General features: G+C 33.6%; 2 protein-coding genes across 2 annotated transcripts; both read right to left on the reverse strand.

Annotated features, from left to right (window-relative positions):
* Positions 1-3,983: 3,983 nt before the first annotated feature.
* Positions 3,984-5,096, reverse strand: LOC112502054. The gene is made up of 2 exons (XM_025105874.1): positions 4,990-5,096; positions 3,984-4,577 (listed from the first exon to the last, which is right to left on the reverse strand). Exons 1-2 carry the CDS (start codon positions 5,092-5,094, stop codon positions 4,200-4,202), a joined length of 483 nt encoding a protein of 160 aa, XP_024961642.1. The 5' UTR covers positions 5,095-5,096; the 3' UTR covers positions 3,984-4,199.
* Positions 5,095-19,253, reverse strand: LOC112502048 (disease resistance protein RML1A-like; the record flags this gene model as incomplete). Its single annotated transcript, XM_025105862.1, has 10 exons — positions 18,646-19,253; positions 9,314-10,408; positions 9,135-9,207; positions 7,627-7,851; positions 7,069-7,516; positions 6,720-7,021; positions 6,021-6,606; positions 5,832-5,929; positions 5,272-5,403; positions 5,095-5,124 (listed from the first exon to the last, which is right to left on the reverse strand). Coding segments are annotated over exons 1-10 (3,492 nt in total), but the record flags the coding sequence as incomplete, so codon positions are not given.
* Positions 19,254-22,899: the final 3,646 nt, after the last annotated feature.

Below are 22,899 nucleotides of genomic sequence, written 5' to 3' on the forward strand. Positions count from 1 at the left end.
TTTCGTAGTGAGCACAGTTGCATTGTATTTAAAATTAATCCGTTTAGTTTGTAGAATGAAATAAAACGGGTGTGTAATGGAATTTGTTCTTTTAGAAAATTAACTCATATGCAATGGGAGTATTTGAAAAAATAATTTCATAATGAACATGCTAAAATAAAATAATGAATATTAATTTTCTAAAATAAAATAATGAATATTAATTTCCTAAAATACAATGGGAGTATTTGGAAATAGGAAACGAGGGCTTTTGATATGAATACCGATTCTACCCTTTTTTCTTAAATAAAATGAATATTGATTATTTTTTAATTTTTAATTTCCTAAAATAAAATAATATAATCTAGGCCATTGATCAAGAAAATGGACGAATGAGATTGGTTTACACGATTTACACAAATGGGTCAAGTTTTCATTTAAACGCTCCTATATATATATATATATGTGTGTGTGTGTGTGTGTGTGTGTTTTTGTGTTTTTGTGTGTGTGTTTTAAATTTCTCTTCTTTCTATTCTTCGAAAAAAGATAAGAATGTTGGTGAGTTGTTCCCGGTTCGAAGAAAACAGAAACATAAAAGAAGAAGAATTCGTTTACATGATTTTATCTGATTATTTGTTGCCTGATAAAGTCTTCCATCTCTTTGTGTTACAAGGTGAGTTTTTTTTACTTTAAAAACATCATTTCATTTGCTTTTGATAAGGAACCTTATGGTTTCGTATTTGGGGTGTTCTCAAAACTATTATGTACTATGTGTTAGCATAAATTTGGGTTTTGATATGTTATTATCAATTGATTGTAATAAGAATGACATAATCAGGAGCTGAATATATTTTGTAATAAGGGAGATATAAACCGGAGCCGTGTATATTTTATAATAAGGATGACAATCAGGAGTTGGATATATTGGGATAAGGGTGACATAGTCAATTTCTGTAAATAATGATCTTTTAATCATGGGTTATTGTTATCGCATCTCTATGATGCGATGGGATTGATTTTTATCGCATGTGTCTCATGGGATGAAGTTTTTTGGATGGGTCCAAAATGTTATTTTATCGCATCCTTGAGTAAAATGAAGTTATCGCATCTGAATGATGCGAGGAGTTTGAGTTATCGCATGTGTGTGATATGACAAAAAGGGAGTTATCGCATCTGAACGATGCAAGGAAATGTCTTATTGCATCTGAATGGTGAGAGGAAATTGTGATATCGCATCAATGGGATGCGACAAGTTTGACATATCATGTGTTTAATGAGACAAAAAGGTGTTATTAAATTTGATGCGATGAAATGGGTTTGTCTCATCTATATGATGCGACAAAAAAAGAGGTTTGATGCAATAAATGTTATTTACATGTTATCTTTGTAAAGATTGACTTTCCAAAAAGGGGATTACTCACTAAACCTTATGGTCTAACCCTGATTTTGTTTTAAAAAATGTACATTACAGGCCGGACTTATATGGAAGGTAAAGGGAAATGAAAGATGTGAAGAGAATTGTTATTGCTTTACATACAACTTTAGATTTTTGGAAAGCTGAGTTTATATATGCACTTGAGAATTGTTATATTCAAGTCATGTACTTTGTATTTGTGAGCAAAAAGTTTGTAGCTTATATAGTAATATGTATACATTTGGGACCAGTGTGTAATATTTGAATTTCATGTTATATGAAATTTGTATGTTCTATGCAAATATGAAATGTGGTGTTACAATAAGTGTATTTTTAGATAAAAAACTTTTTATTATTGACAAAATGATTGTTTCGTTAGAAAATCTCAAGTTTAGAAAATGAAAAGAATTCAAGAGAAATTCGCATATCTTTTGGGTTCAACATTGATATATGCAAGTTAAATATTGAAAATTAAGTATCGGTAACGTGAGATTATTAATATATAGTCAAATTAGAAATAATTAAAATAATAACAAACTAAAAATACAAATTATAAGATTAAAAAACCTCAATTATTCAAATAATTAAGAAAAACTATTGCCAAAATCCTACAAGAATAATAAGTAATTACACGAGCAACTATAAAGAAAACGTTTAACCACAAGGGTGGTGTCTGATTGGTTTGAGCTTGACTTAAAAGGTCAAAAGTACTAGGAGGTCCCAGGTTCAAATCCAATGAGGAATAAAAATACCCCTGTGGCCACGGAGGTTTAAATGCGGTGACTCCGGGCTATTTGCAAAGCAAGGTGGTCGTTCTAAGATTAGTTGGCTCGCATAGCGGGTTGGATATCCAGGTTAATAAAAAAAAAGAAAAAAAAACGTTTGTTGTCGAAAAATATAGAAAATTTTATATACTGACTTTTTTAAATTCAAAAACGATATAAAATCCTTTAAGCTATTACGTCTTTAATAATATTTTGATTATTATATTTATTTAATTGTTTTAGTTTATTCACAGTTATTGATGATTTAATTTAATAATGTCTCACAATATTTTAGTTTTTAAAACATAATTATTATTTCTAACGAAATTTTTTTAATATATAACTATCACGTATTAACCGTACTTAACATCAGATATTTGGTGTTGCCCAACCAAAAATACACGTGAACTTCTTTGATTTTCTAAAATTGAGAACTTCTAATACAAAAATAATTTTATCAATTTAATAATTCTTTAAAATAAGTATAATTTCTTTTATTTAATATGCATTTTAATATATGAAATTTGATTTCTAATTGCAGATGTAGGAGTAATTTTTTTTTTAAAAAGACGTGAAAAAAGAAAAGATGAAAAAAAGACGTGATTTACTAAAAATTTAAAAAAAAATTACAGGTCTTTTCAGTTTGTCCAAAAATTGATTAGTTCCTTATAACAGTTGTTAACCGATGATATTCATTCCAGAAACCTTGAGTGTTATGTAACGAAAAAGTTGATCATCGGAAACGATGGGATTTGGGACATCTTCAAGAACCAGAATGTGGTGGATTTCGTAAGGCGGCAACTGCAGGAGCATAAAGACGTCAGGCATGCAATGAGATGGTGGAGGAATCGATGAAGAGAGGGGACATTGACAATTTGACGTTGAAAGAAATGAGGAAGAAAATTGTGTTTTGATTTAACGCCTCTAACAGATTCTTCAAAATATCCAAAATGATAAAGTTGTCGGAGTTGAATATAAATCATTTTTTAATATTTTAATTTTTGATTCTCCATCTTGAAGAATATGGTGTAGAGCTCTTAATGCTAATTAATTTGAACAAATTAACCAAAAGGATGAACCTCCAATTATTGATGATCAAACAAACAAAAAGAACAGAAAAAACTTCATTACAGCATAGATTCGAGTTGGAAGCAACAAGTGAAACGAGCAAGGGGTAACATACCATGGATGAGAAGAACTTTTGGACCCGAATTTCATATGGTAATGTCGAGCCGTGGAATCGTAATGCTAGTTGTATGATGTTTGAATTTTTGTTTACTTTTATATTGTAATCTGATATATTATTTGTAATTAATTCGATTATTTCTGAGACATTTAAACTTGCATCTTTAAAAAAATTGTAATTAACTTGTAGTTGTGAAAATTAATATATTGTAATTTTTTTAGATCGGTTCCGGGTTCGGTTATAACCAACGGTGAACGGGAAAAAAAGGATTTTTACTCTTAATGGGTTCCCCAACGGAGATCGAGACGGTTACAGGGAAGGTTTTAGTTATCAGTTTCGGGGACGGGGACGCCAATGACCGGCCCGAACCAGGCCCATTGCCATTCCTATGCCTAGGTGGGAGTATCATTGATGCATTTGTAATGACCATATACAAAGAAATGACAAGTATTTTATTTTTTTTGATTAACCTGGATATCCAACCCGCTATGCAAGCCGACTAATCCAAGGTGACCACCTGTTTTGCAGATAGCCGGGAGTCACCGCATTTGAACCTCCATGGCCACAAGGGGATTTTTATTTCTCATTGGATTTGAACCTGGAACCTCCTTATACTTTTGAACTCTGGAGCCAAGCTCAAACCAATCAGCACCAGTCTTGTAGTTGAAATGGCAAGTATTCATACATCCGGGGAAATGTAATTGTTGCGATAGACCAGTGAAAAAGAAATTGTGATTTTCATGGAGTGCAAGGAAATGATGAAACTAAATGTCAATATGCCATGCCATACTCCCTCATTTCTGTACTGTAGCCGACTCCCTTGAAACCCAACTTTGTGCAGAATCATGTGCTGCTGTTACCTTGCATTCATGATGTCGGGAACAAGAATTTGTTCCTCTGTTGTCTTGGTTTCATATGGAAGTCCTGTTGATTCGTCTCTTGTCATGGTTTCATATGGAAGTCCTGTAGCAAGTACATCTCCTGTTTTGTGTTCTTCTGCGGGTTTTTTACCAAGTACAACTCCTTTATTGGGTTCTTCTGCGGGTCCAAAATATATTAATTCTGCATGTAGCGCAATCTTCCCCACACGCTTTACCAGTTCCGTAAAATCAACATCCCCGGTGACGGTTAGAATCCCTTCTTGATAATCAATAGACTGGACGCCTGCAAGCACACCTAGCTTCATCACCCCCCTATGTGGATCAGTGTTTCTTAACTTCACTTTCATCACGAACTGAAATGTGCAAAATAATTATCAAAGAAATAGGATAAGATAATAGTATTTGAAGAGGAATTACAAATCTTCTTCTAGTGATATAAACTTTCTGTGTTTTTACGACAACAGCATGGTAAGAGGATTGTTTTGGTGTTATATGTAGATGAGAAGATGATCCTATTGGTATTCGATGCAGATGGTGATAGGATTGTATTGGTGTTCTATGTTGATCGTATCATTATTACTGATGATGATGATGATGAATTACAACTCAGACATCCTATATACAAAATGAAGTTTAGACCAAAGATCCAGGAAGTATATCCTCAAACTTCTTGTGGAAACACAGATGCTAGAATTAGTAGAATGGCAATAGGATGTTTATGTTCTTTCATGTTATCTAATAAGATTAATGTTGAATTTGAATTACCTTTCTAGTAACTTTATTTGTAACCACTGATTTTGATTTCACGTCATGTGGGATTGAAGCAGATTCCGTAATCTCCTCAGAAACAAATGCTTTAGACATGCCCATAGTCTCTAGATTGTAACTCTCACTTTTCTCCTGAATAATTAAATCACCAGAGCAACAATAGCAAAATTATGTATTCAAGATGGGACATCTTAGAACAGATAAGGGGAAAACAAGTTCTAAAGTGAAATTTCATTAATTTTCTGTCGATTTCTCTAAAGCTACTAAATATTTAATTACCTTTGCTGCTGCATCACTAACTGCAGATGTAGTCCCAGATTTCATCGTCTCCCCGAGTATGCTTGATGTGAACTCAACAGTTTTATCTACCAAAGATGATTCAGACATCTCTGCGATATTGTAAATCTCTTCCTGTTTGTTTTTCATTAACAACAGAGCCAGTTTAGCAGAACTCTATTATTTAAAACAAAATTTAATATCAAGTACCAAGACATTTAAGTAGATTCTAATGATTTAGTTAATCTATTTACTTACGTGAATCCATGTGATACTTGAGAAAGAATACATAAAAGAAACATCTCTATCAAACTTAAAAGTATCATTCCCAAAAAGCACAATGGTAAAGGGGATTTGAGAAATATATAAATTGTACTTGAATCATAGACGTATTACATGCCCTCCTTGAGTTGGTAAAATAGAGAGCAATGAGAATTGTTCTTATCATACCGAATCGGTAAGGTCCTATTCATCTTGTACTAAATTACTAGATTATATTTAGGCCCTTCATCATATTCGTATAATAATCATGCCAAAATAGAAATAGTACAAAGCACATTTACCAACTCAGGACCATGGATAATGCATCCAACAGTTTTCAACTCTGAAAATGATGGATTCAACTGCTTAGGTCGACCAGTCATTCTCCATCCTCGAACCTCTGTAACAAAGTGTGATAAGAGGGAATTTCTCTATTTGCAGCAATTATTCAATTACATACAGCTAGAATTAGCTTGACAAGAGGGACATACCTGTATAGTCAATGTTATCACCAAATAAAACCCCAAACCGATCAGGTGTCAGTCTCCCAACCTCCATCAACTCAAACAAATCACGCCGACAAAGATAATATGCTCTTGTGCTTAGTTGAAATCCAGACAAATCTCCTCCAAGAAAATTTTCCCCTCCCATGTTATTTTCCACGGTTTCCTCAGCTATTTTATCATCAGTGTACACAAGACTTGCACCACATTCATGTACCTCCAGTCCACTCATCACATCAATAGACACGTTAACTTTATCTCCAACATCTAACATATTCCCGATAGGCCAATAGCCTAACCATATACCAACTGCACCAAATCTAGGTTTACCAAAGACTTTGGGGTTGTACATCAAGTCAACACCATTAGTCGTACTGATTTTAGCAAACCATGTCCAATCATCACCTGATAATGTGTATTTGAAAGTTACATTTAATCCTTTGAGTCTCCAATTCTTGGGGCACGAAGGCACATCAAATGACAAAGATGATGATTCTGATATATACTCAGCTCTCATGTTTGAATCCTTTATGTTTGGCAGAGATGTGCTCATTATATCGAATTCATACAACATCTGTGCCGCACAAGCAAGTGAGTTCAGTCATTCATATATGATCAGTTTGTAGGTGGTATGTCGATGTGTTTGCGTGTGCTGATGCATGCGTATTTGAGAGAAGAACAACAAACCTGGACTTTTGAACTTCTGCCCTTGGTGAGCTCATCATCACCAACGAGGAGCACCTCATGACTTTGATATTGCTTTAGCCACTTCAAATGTCCCAAACCAGTTTCATCTAGTTTGGCTATTGGTACCAATTTGAGGAGGCCTTCAATTTCATATAAATTACTACAACCTTCATAGGCCAACTCTTGCAACTTGAATTGAGCTGATTGGAAAGTTATTTTCTCCAGTGACTCACAATAATACACGTACAACTCTGCAAGTGTGCTCGGCAGACATAGAAGCCATTTAAGTCTTGAGCAGAAACCTCAAAATCTGAATAATATTCATATTCATTATTTAAATTCTTCCTACTCAAGTCAAGGATCCGAAGACTTTTAAGATGATCATAACAAGGCAGGAACTCAAAAAAACTGTTACTTAAATTCAAGTACTGCAAAAATGGTTGAACACTGAAACTCAGAGGAAAAGAATCAGTACAATCAAGATTGCAGTCTTTGAGAAATAACCGTTGTAATGAATGTGGGAAGGAAAAGGGAGGCTGTTTTGTAACTTGTCCACCAGAAGTAGAAGCTTTTATCTCTTCTAACACATTTATCTGCTCCCTCGTGCACAAGTGTTTACATCCAGTCATGTTCAATAGAGCAAGACTAGTAAGCTCTGTAATGGTTTCACAAACATGAACCAGACTGTGACAGTTCCAAAGAACTAAAGTCTCAAGATGAGGGATCATGGAGATGTTTCGGATTTCCAATAGATTGTGCGAATCTTTAAAGTTTAAAATCTGTAGTGATTGAAGAACCTGTTACAAAAGTAACTTCATTTATTTAGCAATGTACATCCACATAAAGACCACCAAAAACTGAGAAGTTAAAAGGACAGTCGATAAAAAGAGGATATTGGATGACTTACCATGGGTGGTTCAAATACTTCCAAGTTGCTATAGCTCATATCTAAAGCCACCAAGTTTCCCATGGATAAGCCAGAGGGTATAGTTCTTAAATGGAATCCAAACCAACAGAGCCATCTTAGATCTTCTGAGAAATTTTCATGGGATCCGGTGAGTTCCACATAATTTAGCTGGAGCAATTTTAAATTTTCCATCTTTTCAAGTGCATCTGTGGTGAGGTCTGATGACTGCAGATTTAGCATGAAAACAGTTAGCAGGCGTATATCATATTCAGAAATAAATGGATCTTTAAGCATTAAGATATTCAAAAGGAATGAAACCTGACAAGAAAATAACCTAGAAAGGAACATAGTGAATTATATGGTAATCCTTTTCCTTTGTGATTTTATTGGAAAACAACTTTTATACTTCAAAGTTATCAAAAGAATTAAAAACAAAGTTCGTCGAACTTGCATTCTTGGACAAAATTTGACAAAGGGTTTGATTTTTTAGCTCAGCATGTTCCAACTTTGAATTATCAACTATTGTTCCTAGCTTTTAATCATTAAGAAACAATTATTCTTCTTCAAATGCAAAAATTGAAAACACTATAGTTGAAAAGAACTTGCCTGAACAGATAAAAACCTAACAATCATTAATGTAACCAATGGATTAGGAAACGGATTGATAATACTTTTCCAATGGCAAAAGAAAGCTAGAATTGAACGTTGCCAAAATAATCATTTTAGTTGATGTTACAATTTCTTATTTCGTTACACATTCCTTTTATTAATAAACCTTTTTGTAGTTCTGTTCTTCATTAACCCTTTTATCATAGTTCTGTTGCTTATAAACCCAAACTTAACACCTTTCAGAACATATAAATGTGCCATTTGACTTGCTCTACAACATAAAGAGACAATTTTACTACTACCCAATCGTTACCAATATAATTGACTTACACATTTATGAAGATGTACTTGAGAGTAAACTACAAAAGGTAGGTCTCTAGGAAAATACCTTTGAGAACATATAAATGTGCCATTTGACTTGCTCCAAAATATAACGAGACAATTTTATTAATACCCAACCGTTACCAATATAATTGACTTGCTCGTTTACCAAGACTTATTTTAGAGTAATCTACAAAAGAAAGGTGTCTGTAGGAAAATAAAAGAGTTACAGACTTGTCTCTCTTAACGTTAAATGGGGTCCATAAAAGTCATACTCAAGTTAGTAACATTCGAGTTTTGCTGTTACGTGGCCCTTGGGCATGTCATGTACCACTTAAAAGTTGTTTATACCATTTAATAACACACATCTCATTTAAACCCAACAAACCTATAAAAATAAACTTCTCGAACATAAACAAACGTCTGTGTTTTTCATCTTTCCATCTTCTTTTTAAATATAAAAATGAAATAAATAGAAAGTCCAAAATAAATACTTAATTATGAAAAATTAGATCTAAACCCAAAATAAGAAATAAAAACAGAACCCAAAAATTCATCCTCTACTTATTTTGTATTACCTTGGACGCTGCCCCCTCTTCCTTTAGCTTATTCATGTCAAGTGTTAGACCTTCTATTGTTTTTGAACCTGAAAGGAAATAAGATGAAAGAAATATATTAAAAAAATTAGATAAGATAGGAGGGTGTGAAAGGGTAATTAATTAGGCATAAACATACACATAAGAAGCATCTTACCTTTCTTTTTCTCAATATCTTATAAGAGTCAGTGCTCAGCCAAACTCTACTACGTTTCTCAGGAAGCTTAAATGATTCTTTACAGACTATGTTTTTTCCTGTCTCTTGAAGCAATCGATGCATCATCAACTTATTGCTAGATGAAACAGAAAGAAGGCATCTGTTGATAAGGGTACTGATCCCAGATACTGCAAAATAATCAGGCTCCAATATCTTTACCACGTAATCCTTGTCTTTGCCTACAAAGAAACAAGCAATATGCAAAAACAGCTCTCTTTCAAAGTCAAATTGCAATGACATGTAGCTCCTTATTAGTACACCTTGGATTAGAGAATGAATATCTTTTTCCAGTAACTTCAATTGACTTCTCCACTGTGAGATGGTATTGCTATTGGATAGAGAGGAGCCCAACACACAAAGACCCAGTGGATTTCCTTCACAATACCTTACTGCTTGTGCTGCAAGCTCCTTGAAACCTTCCTCTGGGATTTTGGATCCAAACGCATGATGACTTAAAAGCTCTAATGATTCATCCTCATTCAATAACTCCATCCTATATTGTTCACACTTATGAGATGAAAATTTAAACCAATTAACTGTATTTTCTGTGGTTATTATAATCTTGCTTAGTGCATTAATCTTCCCAGTTCCAAGTAAAGTAACTAACTCACTATATTCAACAATACCATCAAGAACAATTAGTGTGCTTTTTGTTTGTAAGGCCTCCTCAATCTTATATGTACCATGAGAAACACTTGGTATTTTTCTCTTCCTACCCCCTGAAATATCTTTGAGAAGTTGTTCTTGTAGCTCAAGCAAACCATGGGTTCCTTTACATCTACTACCAATGTCTTCAATAAAACTCATGTTTTCAAACCTTTTCCAATTTAAATTGTAAATGTACTTTGCCAACGTTGTCTTGCCACTTCCTCCCATGCCGCAAATTGCTAAAAATTCGAGATTGGGTTGATGTAACCAGGAAATAATCTTCTCATATCGAGTGTCCATCCCTATTAGATCGGGTGGAAGATAAACCTTTTTGCAATCTAGTTCATTGTAAACGGTATCGACAATTTCCTTCAGAAGCTTTGTTTCAGGCCTGTAACAACACAAGTCAAGTTTAGTGTCTGAAATTTGGGGATCCTTTGATAAAACTAAATACAAATTCCATTTGAAAACTAATATTCCAAATGTGAAGTACATCTACTATATGTTAAAACTTTATTAATATCAAGTTTTCCAAAAAGTTTGTAATTCATTAAAATATGGCCTTGGTTCTAAAAAGTACAACGGTATAGAAAATTTCTAAGTGAATCTATTTTTAAATATAAAACTTAAATCAAAATAGAACATATAACAGAAGATTTGTCAGAAATAAGCAAACCGAAGCCCATATAGCCAAGTGGTGATTGGTGAAGGCATAAAATGGAGGCCCATGGTTCTTTAGCACATCCAAGAGTCAAATTTTTATTTGATCCCATCAAGAAGCAATCAGCTGATGCACACAACCATCATTGTATTTTTATCCTCTTTTTCTAATTACTGTTGGTGATTTTAGTGTCATCAGGCTATTTAAGTGTAATTAGAAGTAACATCGAGTTCTAAAGGGGCTTTATACTGTGTTCTAATACAAGTCAAGAGGTGCAGAGTGCCCACTTGTTATAAGACGAGTATGACCCTGTTGGGAGTTAAGGGGCAACACCCCTTGCATTGTGGTGGAAAGAAAATCATAAGGACCATCTTACAAAGAGCTTGGCCCGGGACTTAGTGCACAAGTCGGTGATTAGGATGTGTTTAAAGTCTATTTAAATCCTTAATGGTGAGACACCCAATTCCCCTCTAATATGACATTAGAGGCTGAATTCAATGTGGAAAGCTCACACTTTTGGATTTGGATCACATGTTTGATTTCATCCCAGGTTAAATGTTCGGTCCTACAGTTGAAAGGCTGAATTTATTCTTAATAATTCCTTTGATAAAATGTAAGTATCTACATGAATAAAGGAATTACCTATGTGATTGTGAAGTGTAGCCGCACTTCAACATGGTTGGGGACTTGGCCCTTTATGCAATCATGAGAGGATTAGGACACACAACTTTATAATAGTGTCATTTTATTTTGTTGGAAGAAAATTGTAAACTTGTATGTATTTTATTTTCAGGTATTCAAATGGGTTGATGGGTTCAATCCTTAGGACACCTTGATTCCTGAATATTTGAAATGTGTAAAATACTAACATGGAAATTCAACCGATTTGATATTTTAATTTATGTGCAAGTTTGGTTTGTTCATTTTAATGTGTTATTTCATGGGTTACACTAAAATGGGGGAGGTTTGTTGGTGATCCAGGCCATTTAAGTGTAATTGGAAGTAACATCGAGTTCTAAGGGGGCTTTATACTGTGTTCTAATACAAGTTAGGAGGTGCGGAGTGCACACTTGTTATAAGACGAGTATGACCCTGTTGGGAGTTGAGGGGCAGCACCCCTTGCATTGTGGTGGAAAAATAATCAAAAGACGGCCTTGCCTCTGGCTATTAAGGACGACCTTGAGTCTAGTTGTTAAGGACTAGAGGCTCTGGTAAGGACAAAGGCTCTGGTTCCTTGCCTCTGGTTGTTAAAGTCCAGAAGGAGTTCTGGCTCTGGTCTGCCTTGCCTCTTTTGCTTAAGGACCAAAGGCTCTGGTTGGTAAGACCAAAGGCTCTGGTTCCTTGCTTATGATTGCTGACTTGCCACTAACCAGAGGGGTTTTGGTTCTTGCTTATGATTACTAAGACTTGGCTCTGGTTGGTAAGACCAGAAGCTATGATTGATAAGACTAGAGGCTCTGGTTGGTGAGACCAGAGGGGCTCTCGTCCTTGACCAAAAGGGGTCTGATTCCTCGTCTCTGACTTCATGTCTGGAACGGTTAAAACAGTTTTATAACTGTCCACTACCATTAAGCAGTTTTTCGTAACTGTCCACTACTTTTAATGTGCAACTTTATAACTGTCCACTACTCCTAAAATTGAGCCATGATCATCATTTCGGTTATTTTTATGAGTATCAATATCTTTTACGCTCATGTTTTTAGACACGGGTTTGTGAACAATCATTGAATATTCTCCAACTAGTTTGTTCTCGTTTTTGTGCCTAAAAACAAAAGTGCTCTCTTGAGTCTTATCCCATATTGAATTTCGTGTAACCCAGGCATAAGGTCGAAATATCAACTTGGAAAGTGCTCTTTTCACAATTCTCAAGTAGTTCGGTTCTTGATCGACCAATCCTTGTCTGGACATATTTTCCCTAACAATTACATATTCTAGTAACAAGCAATCACATATTTGCTACATAATTTTCATCTATTTTTTATCAAATTCTTCGACATAAAGGATGATCATCATTGCCCATAATTAACAAGCATGATCCCTGCTTGGCAACAGCATTACTGTGATATTTATCCACAAAAATTCACCCAATCACAGATACAAACACTAGTAATCATCAAATTATTGTTATAAAATAAAGCAGAAAATAGGAATACAAATAGATTAGGATGTGATTAAGATCACTATCCTTAGAATAATATTAGCCCCACTATATGCTGTTAGGTTATGGCTAATTTATTCCCAGGATTAACCCAATCTAGATGAATGATACAGCAAATCATACAATCTCCATGAACGTCTATATTGTTGCAGAAGTTGAAGAGACGAAGAGAAAATAAGAAAAAGAGTGGAATCATAATTCTAACAAGATGTTAGATATTTTTAGGGACTATGGGTAACAGAAAAACTGTTAGAAAATCTTATCCATAATGGATAAGATTTTAGATTTTAAACTCAAAAACCGCATAAACGGATTAGAAACCGCCCCGTGCACTGTATATAAATAAAAAACGGATTTTGGAAAACCGCACACGCACAACGTGCTAGTGCTGTCTTTTGATCCATTAACAATTGTAGAAAATCAAGCCCAAATCCTATTTGATAAACCAAATAGAGTAAGACTTATAAACCACACTCATATTAGCTCCTCTTCCTATGTGGGACAAAGTTTCCCACTATTGAAGACTATATCCAACAATCCCCACTTAGTCTTCAGTCGCACAAATCTTGCATACATGAAAGTATCTTTCTATTTGAACTTTCATTTAGTGTAAGATACTCAAAACTATAACAAAATCTATGGCGGCGTATAGCGTTTGAGCCAAGATTTTATTTGTTATAATCAGAATAGTTACACACAAGACTTGTCTTCTAAAGATGTTCATAAAACAAAAGCACCATTATGGCCATGTGCTCAACCTGGATTCATGAATATTTACACAAGTTGACCCTTACTTTTGTTAGAAGCGGCACCACTTCTTATATCCACATAAGTGTATTCTTACATTACAAAGAATTACATTAAGAGTATAAAACTCACCCTAAAATCCACACTAGACATTAATGACTTAAACTAATGTGATCCTAGTCAAATATCAACAATTTGTTGTTACCACATTGAACCTCTAACTAAGTAATATCTTAGATAAAGGTTGGGTTTCTATTGTTGTTGACTAATCAATAGGTCTCAAACCCATTTCACGAGTTGTTCCAAAAACCATATCCCTCGGAAACCCCTTTGTGAATGGGTCTGCTAAATTATTACAAGACCTTACATATATAATAGTTATTATTCCATCGGATATTAACTCTCTTACATATGCATGTCTTAAACTAATATGTCTAGATTTCCCATTATAAATCTTATTATATGCTCTAAACAATGTAGCTTCACTGTCACAATGCAAAGAAATGGCTGGCATCGGTTGTGGCCACAACTTTATATCCAATAACATATTTCTCAGCCATTTTGCTTCTTTGCTTGCCGCTGCCAAGGCTATAAACTCAGCCTCCATAGTAGAGTGTGTAATACACGTTTGTTTCTTTGACGCCCAAGAAACAGCTCCACCCCACCAAGCATAAAGATCCAACCACTAGTTGATTTATTATCATTATCACTAGTGATCCAGCTAGCATCAGAGTAACCTTCTAGAACTGCAAGAAAATTACTATAATGTAGAGCAAACTTCTTAGTCCTTTCCAAGTAACCAAAAACTCTGCCAATTGCTTCCCAATGTTCTAAACTAGGATTACTTGTAAATCTAGATAGCTTACACACAACAAATGCAATATCAGTTCTAGTAGAGTGAGTTGCATACATCAAGCTACCTATTGTGCTAGCATATTCAAGTTGTGCAACTGCACGACCAACATTCTTGTTTAGCTTACAAGAATTGTCATAAGGAGTATTTGCTTCCTTAAACCTTAAATGACTAAATTTGTTAAGCATCTTTTGAATGTAATGACATTGACTTAAGGAATAACCCCCACTATTTCTCCGAATCTCGATACCCAAAATAGTATCAACTTCATTCAAATCTTTCATTTGAAAACAAGAACTCAGATAAGCCTTAGTTTCATTTACCCCTTTCATGTTAGTTCCAATAATTAGCATATCATCCACATAAAGGCATACTATGACTCCGTAATCAATAGTAAACTTGGAATATATGCATCTATCGGCTAAATTATGCAAAAAACCATGAGATAGAATAGCATAATCAAACTTTTCATGCCATTGTTTAGGAGCTTGCTTTAAACCATATAAAGACTTAGTTAACTTACATACCTTGTTTTCAGTACCAGGAAGTACAAAACGCTGCCTCATGTACACTTCTTCATCCAAATCACCATTTAGAAAAGCTGTTTTTACATCCATTTGATGTACATGTAGAATATATATTGACAATAAAGCCAAAAGTACTCTGATAGATGTAATTCTAGCTACTGGTGCATACGTGTCAAAATAATCTACACCTTCTCGTTGACTAAAACCTTGTGCCACGAGTCTAGCTTTGAAAGTTTGGATTGACCCATCAGTATTGTGTTTTATCTTAAACACCCATTTACATCCGACTGCCTTTGAACCCGGAGGTAAATATGATAACACCCAAGTTTTATTTGCCATTAAGGAATCCATTTCATCATTAACAGCTTCCTTCCAAAAGGCAGAATTTCAAGAAGCCATTGCTTCAGAAAATGTTTTTGGATCATCCTCAACATTAAATAAAATGGGTATTTTATTAGTCACATTATCTCTATTTCCTTCAACAAGAAAAGATAAAGCTTGAGAGTTAATAAAACCAGGACCCAAATTCTTTTCTTTTCTAGCTCGTCCACTTCTTCGAGGTTCATTATAAATTTCAGGTAAATTTCTTTTATGACTAATAGATGAGTCAATCAATGTATCTCGAAGTGGAGTTGAACTATGTTCATCAAGATGTGTAGAATCATGTTTAAACTTAAATTCAAAAAATTCAACATCTTGAGATTCAACTATAACATTTGAGTCCAAATCCAAAAGTCTATATGTGTTAGAATTTTCAGCATATCCCACAAAAACACTCTTCAAATTTCTAGGACCCAATTTAGTTTTCTTAGGATCAGGAACTTTATAATATGCAAGACATCCCCAAACTCTAAGATAACTTAAATTCGGCTTTCTTCCTCTCCATATTTCATATGGAGATTGTTTCAGTTTCTTTGAAGGAACTCTATTATGTACATGACACACGGTTAACAAAGCCTCACCCCATAAATTTAGTGGCAGATTCGAGTTTACTAACATAACATTTACCATGTCGACCAAAACTCCATTTTTCCTTTCTGCCACACCATTTTGTTGAGGTCTATATGGAGCATTAACTTGGTGTATTAGTCCATGACTCACAAAAACTAGTGAAATTAGTAGGAAAATATTCCCCACCTCTATCACTATGTAAAATCTTTAATTTCTTTCCCTTTTGTGTTTCAACCATAGATCTATAAATTTGAAACATATCAAAAGCGTGGTCTTTAGATTTCATCAAATATACATATGTAAATCTAGAACGATCATCAATAAAGGTAATAAAATATCTACAACCACCCCTAGTAATAAGACCATTTAGCTCACAAATATCAGAATGTACAAGTTCTAAAATTTCGGAATTCCGTTCTATCTTTGGAAATGGTTTTCGTTTCATCTAAGCTTGCACGCAAATCTCACATTTATCTTTGTGTTCATTGTTATATGAGATTAAACCACTCTTACACATAAACTTCATGGTTTGATAATTTACATGTGACAACATATTATGCTAAACTTCATGGTTTGATAATTTACATGTGACAACATATTATGCCAAACATCAAAATTTGAACATTCAACATTAAAGTTAACATTAAAATATGACACATCAAAATAGTCAGAACTAGATATTTTATTGATACTAAACTTAAACATCCCATCACAAGCATAACCCTTTCCAACAAATACCCCGGCTTTGGATAGAATCACTTTGTCCGATTCTATCACAGCCTTCAAACCTTTCTTACATAAAATATATCCAGAAATGAGATTCTTCCTAATGTTCGGAATATACAAAACATTAGTAAGCACAAGTTTCTTTCCGGAAGTGAAATTCAGTTCTATATTTCTGGTTCCTTGCACCTTCGAAGTGTGAAGATCTCCCATAAGAACTTCATGTCCATCCATGGTTTCCACATAGTCTTTGAAGAAAGAACGATTGTTACAAACATGAGCGGTAGCACCAGAATCGTACCACCAATCATCACTTGTAACAATAGCCGCCATATGTGTCTCTTGTATCATTCCAATGTGAAGATCCGAAACCATAGCAATGATTACGTTGTAGTCTTTTTCTTCAACAACATTTGCCTTTCCGCTTGCTCTCTCATTGTCCTTATCATGCTCTTCATTCCCCTTCTCATGCTCTTCATTCCCCTTCTTCACCCAATTTTGTTCCTTCTTTGGAAATCGATAGAAGCGTCTTATGTGACCCTTTCTTCCACACTTGTGACAAGTTATCTCAGACAAACCCTTTTCCTCTTTTTGTTGAAATTGGGAGTGCTGGTATCATAATTTGCCTTCCTCTTTTTATTCTTTGGCTTCCTTTGGTTCACATAGTGCACTTTTGAACTAGATGCAACATTCTATCCGTAAGTGTTTCTGAATTTGCTCCAAAGTGAAGTCCTCCATCGTATGCAACAACTTCTTCCTATAATCATTCTAGGAAGAAGGCAACTTGGCAATTATGCCACCAACAATCAATTGATCAGGAATGGTGATGTTCAGATTTTTAAACTTGGAAACCATGATAAAAAATTCATGAACTTGATCAAGTATAGACATATTATCAGTCATGGAAAACTCAAAAAATTTGAAAGCAATAACTTATCTGCCCCTTATTTTTCGGTGTCATATTTGTGCTCCAATGCCTTCCATAACTCTTTCTCAGATTTCAGTGGTGTGTATAAGTCATACAGACAATCAGTCAAAGAATTGAGTATGTATCCACGACACATCAATTCATCCTCTTCTCGTTTCTTCCTTTCAGCCATCTTAGCAACGGTGTCATCATTGGTATTCTCCGGCAAATCTGGAAGTGCGGGATCAAGTATGTAGACAACCTTCATTGCGGTGAGAGAGAATTGTATCTCTTCTCTCCATCACAGAAAATTCGAACCATCAAAACGATCAAGTTTGATTCCATCTTGACCGAGTAATTTCATTGCGTTTTGAAAAGAAGTCATATCTAATATTATTCTAAGATTGTTATAAAATAAAGCAGAAAATAGGAATACAAATAGATTAGGATGTGATTAAGATCACTATCCTTAGAATAATATTAGCCCCCCACTATATGTTGTTAGGTTATGGCTAATTTATTCCCAGGATTAACCCAATCTAGATGAATGATACTGCAAATCATACATCTCCATGAACATCTATATTGTTGCAGAAGTAGAAGAGAAGAAGAGAAAATAAGAAAAAGAGTGGAATCATAATTCTAACAAGATGTTAGATATATATAGAAACTATGGGTAACAGAAAAACTGTTAGAAAATCTTATCCATAATGGATAAGATTTTAGATTTTAAACTCAAAAACCGCATACATGGATTAGAAACCACCCCGTGCACTGTATATAAATAAAAAAACGGATTTGGGAAACCTGCACACCGCAACGTACTAGTGCTTTCTTTTGATCCATTAACAATTACTATGTCAACCCAAATCAAGTAGAAAATCAAGCCCAAATCCTATTTATCAAATATTACTTATTTGATAAACCAAATAGAATAAGACTTATAAACCACTCTCATATTACTATTAGCTCCTCTTCCTATGGGGGACAAAGTTTCCAACTATTGAAGACTATATCCAACAATTATTAGATCACAGTGGCATCAATAAAAATGTATTGCTGTGAACACTGAAATATAAATAGGAACAAAGAAAAACATACCCAGAAAGAGAAAAGCCTTTTAAATCAGCAACCTTTGTAAGAGCTCTCTTCCACCGGATCACGTTATGATGAGTCCACTTTGTAGATGTTTCAACTTCTTCTATCTTGAAACTTCCATTTTGCTTCCTAATATCAGAGGGATCGACATGGTAAAAAACCGGAAGAACGAAATGATTGCACTCCTTCCTCTGCTCGAGGATCAACCAGAGCTCTTCAAGGCACCATGTAGAAGTCGCATACTTCTCAGACAGGACGACTATTGACGCCTTGGATGCTTTGATTGCCATCTTGATTTCTGGCTCTAGCTCTTGGCCTCTCTTCATTTCATCATCATCCCTAAAAGTGAGAAGTCCTGCTCGCCCTAATGCATCATAGAGATGATCTGTAAAAGCATGACGAGTATCTTCGCCTCTGAAGCTTAGAAAGACATCATAGCAGGTAGCAGAAGCCATGATGTTCGAGTCATTAGAGCTGGTAGTATTATCCCCGATAGAATTTGCCATTGAATTAGATCTGCTGAGGATGGAAGAAAACTAGATCAGAAGAATGAATGAGGTATCAAAAGCAATCACATCTGGGTTGCCAATTCCATCATCAATAAAATTTTCCAAGTGGTTTGCCTTCACTTCAACCCCACCATCACCATCTACCAAACCAGATCATTTTAAAGAGTAACAGATGCCAGAAAGCAAGAGAAAGCAAATACGTAAGAAAAAAATAGACCACATATGTCTAATTTTTACATATTAAATACAGTATTTTTTATATTATATTATAAAATATTTAATAAAAAATATTAAAAAATTATTTTTTATACATAAAATATTGTTTATTTATCACAATTATTAACGCAATACAGTGTACATCAAATTATAGATATATAAATATATTACTAGACTAAATTGAACATAGAAAAATGTCCTCTCAACATTGGCTTAGTTTATTCGTAATTTTCACTTTACTGTTAATAAAGTCATATACAATTATTGATATTAATATCTTAAAGTTGTTAAATCTAATAATACATAAGATTAAGCTAAATAATATATATATATATATATATTGATTAACTTGGATACCCAATCTCTTATGTGAGCCGACTAATCTCAAGATGACCACTGCTTTGCAGATAACCTGAAGTATAATTATCTTTTTGTTTTATATTTAATGTAAATGTCATCATCATTTATCCAACTTTAATCTAAACAATAATTGCAATTGAATGCTTTTAAATAATACAATTCAACACTACCTATTTTGGATTCTTAAAAATATACTAGAAGGGTACTCGTGCAATGCAATGAGACATATCTCGATTTTAATGTTCTATTTTATTATTTGTCTCTATCGATGTTATAATACAATTTTATGTGTTTTAAGAAAACAATAATGATTTTATTTTTGAATAAAATATAAATTTAAAGATATCATAAAAATTTGAAAAAATATATATCAATGTTAATATCAAATCAACTATTTAAAATTTATCATTTTTTATNTTTGGAATGTCCAAGGACTTATTTGTTCCAAAAAATTGTCCAAGGACTTATTTAACATGTTTTGGAATGTCCAATGACTTATTTGTTCCAAAAAAAAGTCTAAGGACTTAATCACTCCAAACAAGAAAGTCCATTGGTTTTGATTGCACTTTTCCCTTAATTTTTTAACCATCTATAGTGTATTATTTAACATACTTTATTATTAGTAAATTGTTTTTATAATATGTTAAAGTTTATTAACTTTCATACATATCAATTTTTATTATTTTATATTTTTCAATTAGTTTATCAGCAATCAATTATCTAATCAGTTATCTTAGAAACATAGGAAAAAAAGGACCAGAGAAGAAAAACGACGATTGTAGGATTGTTGAATGAGGAAAAGAAGAGTCCAAAAACCCAATAAAATTCGTATTTGAAAATGCTGATTTTGAAATCGGCCTTTGAAGGTTGCTTCTTTTTCATAGACGTCGTCGCTCGTGATTTCATTTCTTCTAAAAGTTCTCTTTATGAATTATTTCTTTAAAATTTCATCGAACTTGATTTAAAAACTTATTTTTTGTATTTTAGCCATCTAACTCTCCTCCATATTTCAAGATTGCATTTGTCAACAAATTAATGTTGATTTAATGCTCCAAAAGTCATCATTTTTCCATATACACGTTTCAATGTAAAATACTTGTCAAACCCTGAGAAAAACAACAAAATAGTACCCCTCACGATCATCAAACGAAATTAAATAAAACTCAAACAAAAATATATACAAATGACTAAACTAGACAAAAAGAAAATTCAATTTAACTAAAATGATGAAGGCATAAAATGCACTTAATAAGGGTTAGCTCAATTGATAATAACATTTGGTCTTTAGGGTTCCTCCCCATAAGTCATCAGTAGTGTGCGGAGCAGGAAATTGGAGCTTACAAACCCTTATATTAGTATGAACTCTGTAAAGTAATCGTAACCGTCTATTTAGTCTACTAAATATTTGGTTTAATATCTTGGTTGTTTTCTAATATACAACGTTGATCATAATAAATGAGTTTTAATAATTTTTCATAAATATTCAAATCATAATAAGTGAACTCTTATCATTTACATAAATATCTCAATTACTTGGTTTGTACGGTTTATATCAATAGCTATGTTTGTAACTGAAACCACCTCTTGTAAAGTCTATATGTTATTCTAAGTTCCAGGTTAGCACATGGCCACGGTGACTCTGTTTTTGTCATCAGTTCAAGTCCTTTCAAAACCTACCATTTGGTATGTAATTTAGAGTTCCATGAAATTAGTCGAGGTATGTGCAAACTAGCCCAAGCATCCACACACAAATATTAAAAAAAAATACATTTGGATTATAACATGATTAAATTAAACATACATTTTTAACGAATGAAATTAAGGCTATGTTTAAATATAAATTAATTTATTTTTTGAGCTTATTTTAAAAAGTCTCATTTAAATAGACAAAAACTAGCTTATAAGTTAGACTACTAAAACATTATTTGAAATAGCATTTTAGGAGTTTTTTATATTATTTTCAATTATAACCTTATTAATGTTAATTACTATTTCTTTTAAAAAAGACCAACTTGTGTTAATTTAATTATAGTTTATCCATATATTTTAAGGACACCAATTGTCACTTTCACTGGTTCGGATACCTCATAGAGATATGAATTGAAAGCTATAATATCAGTGCATTGGTGAAGTCCGAGAGGAATACCTTCAAAATAAATTGTGAAAATAGTTGTTACTAATTGTATGTTGTAGCAATTTGTCAGCATAGTCTCATGCTGTAGCATTTTGACAACATTGGTCTACTGGAAATAGTATTTACATCTAACCTTAAGTCTTGCACCCTGGCTTGCTTTTATTATCTGTTATTTCATGTTAATTTTTAGTTGTGTTAACTCTTATCGAATCAAAGTCTTCAAATTCGCCCTCTGAAATCATTTCTTTAATATTACTTTCATCTAAACTTTTATAACGATCCCTGTGAACGATATCCGGTACTTGTACCACTTTATTACTTGAAAGACGATATTGGAACTAATTATATATTTGCTATTGGTCCTAGTTGTAAGTCTGTGGGTATGTGAAAACGGCCCCGATCAAGTTGAATGATATGGGAAACGACTCAAGAGAATGAATTTTAACAAAGAGATTTGTTTATCAATATATTTTAATGACGCCATTCATCATTGTCCGTGGTCCGGATACTACATAAAGATATGGGTTGAAAACTATAATATAGTGCAATGGTGAAAGTTCGAGAGGAATACCTTCAAAATAGATGATGAAACTAAGTTATGAATAATTGTTGGTTGTAGCATCCCTACAACATTTGGAATTCGTGTTTGAGTCTCACCACAAGTCTTACACCCATGCTACCTTGGTTTATTCTGTTATTTTCATTTAATTAACTCAGTAACAAATCAAAGTCTTCAAATTCATCATCTGAAATCATCTCTTTCATTAGACTTTTGTTACAATCTCCGTGGACGATAAACCGGTATTTTATCACTTTATTATTTGGAAAGACGATATTGAATCATGTTGTATCCTTGCTTTGTGGTTTATTTCATTTGTCTAAAGGTGTGTGAAACAGTCTACCATGCTTAGTAGCCACAATGCAAAGCCCATCCCCATAAGAGATTTAGTGATCATTCTCATCTCGGAGTTTGACAATCCGGTTTGTTTCTCGACGTCCGTTAGCATAGGCGTGGAAAAAAACTTCATATTAGAATCC

The sequence above is a fragment of the Cynara cardunculus genome, unplaced genomic scaffold (genome assembly GCF_001531365.2).
Source record: "Cynara cardunculus var. scolymus isolate 2C unplaced genomic scaffold, CcrdV1 Un_Scaffold_860, whole genome shotgun sequence".
NCBI lineage: Eukaryota > Viridiplantae > Streptophyta > Magnoliopsida > Asterales > Asteraceae > Cynara > Cynara cardunculus.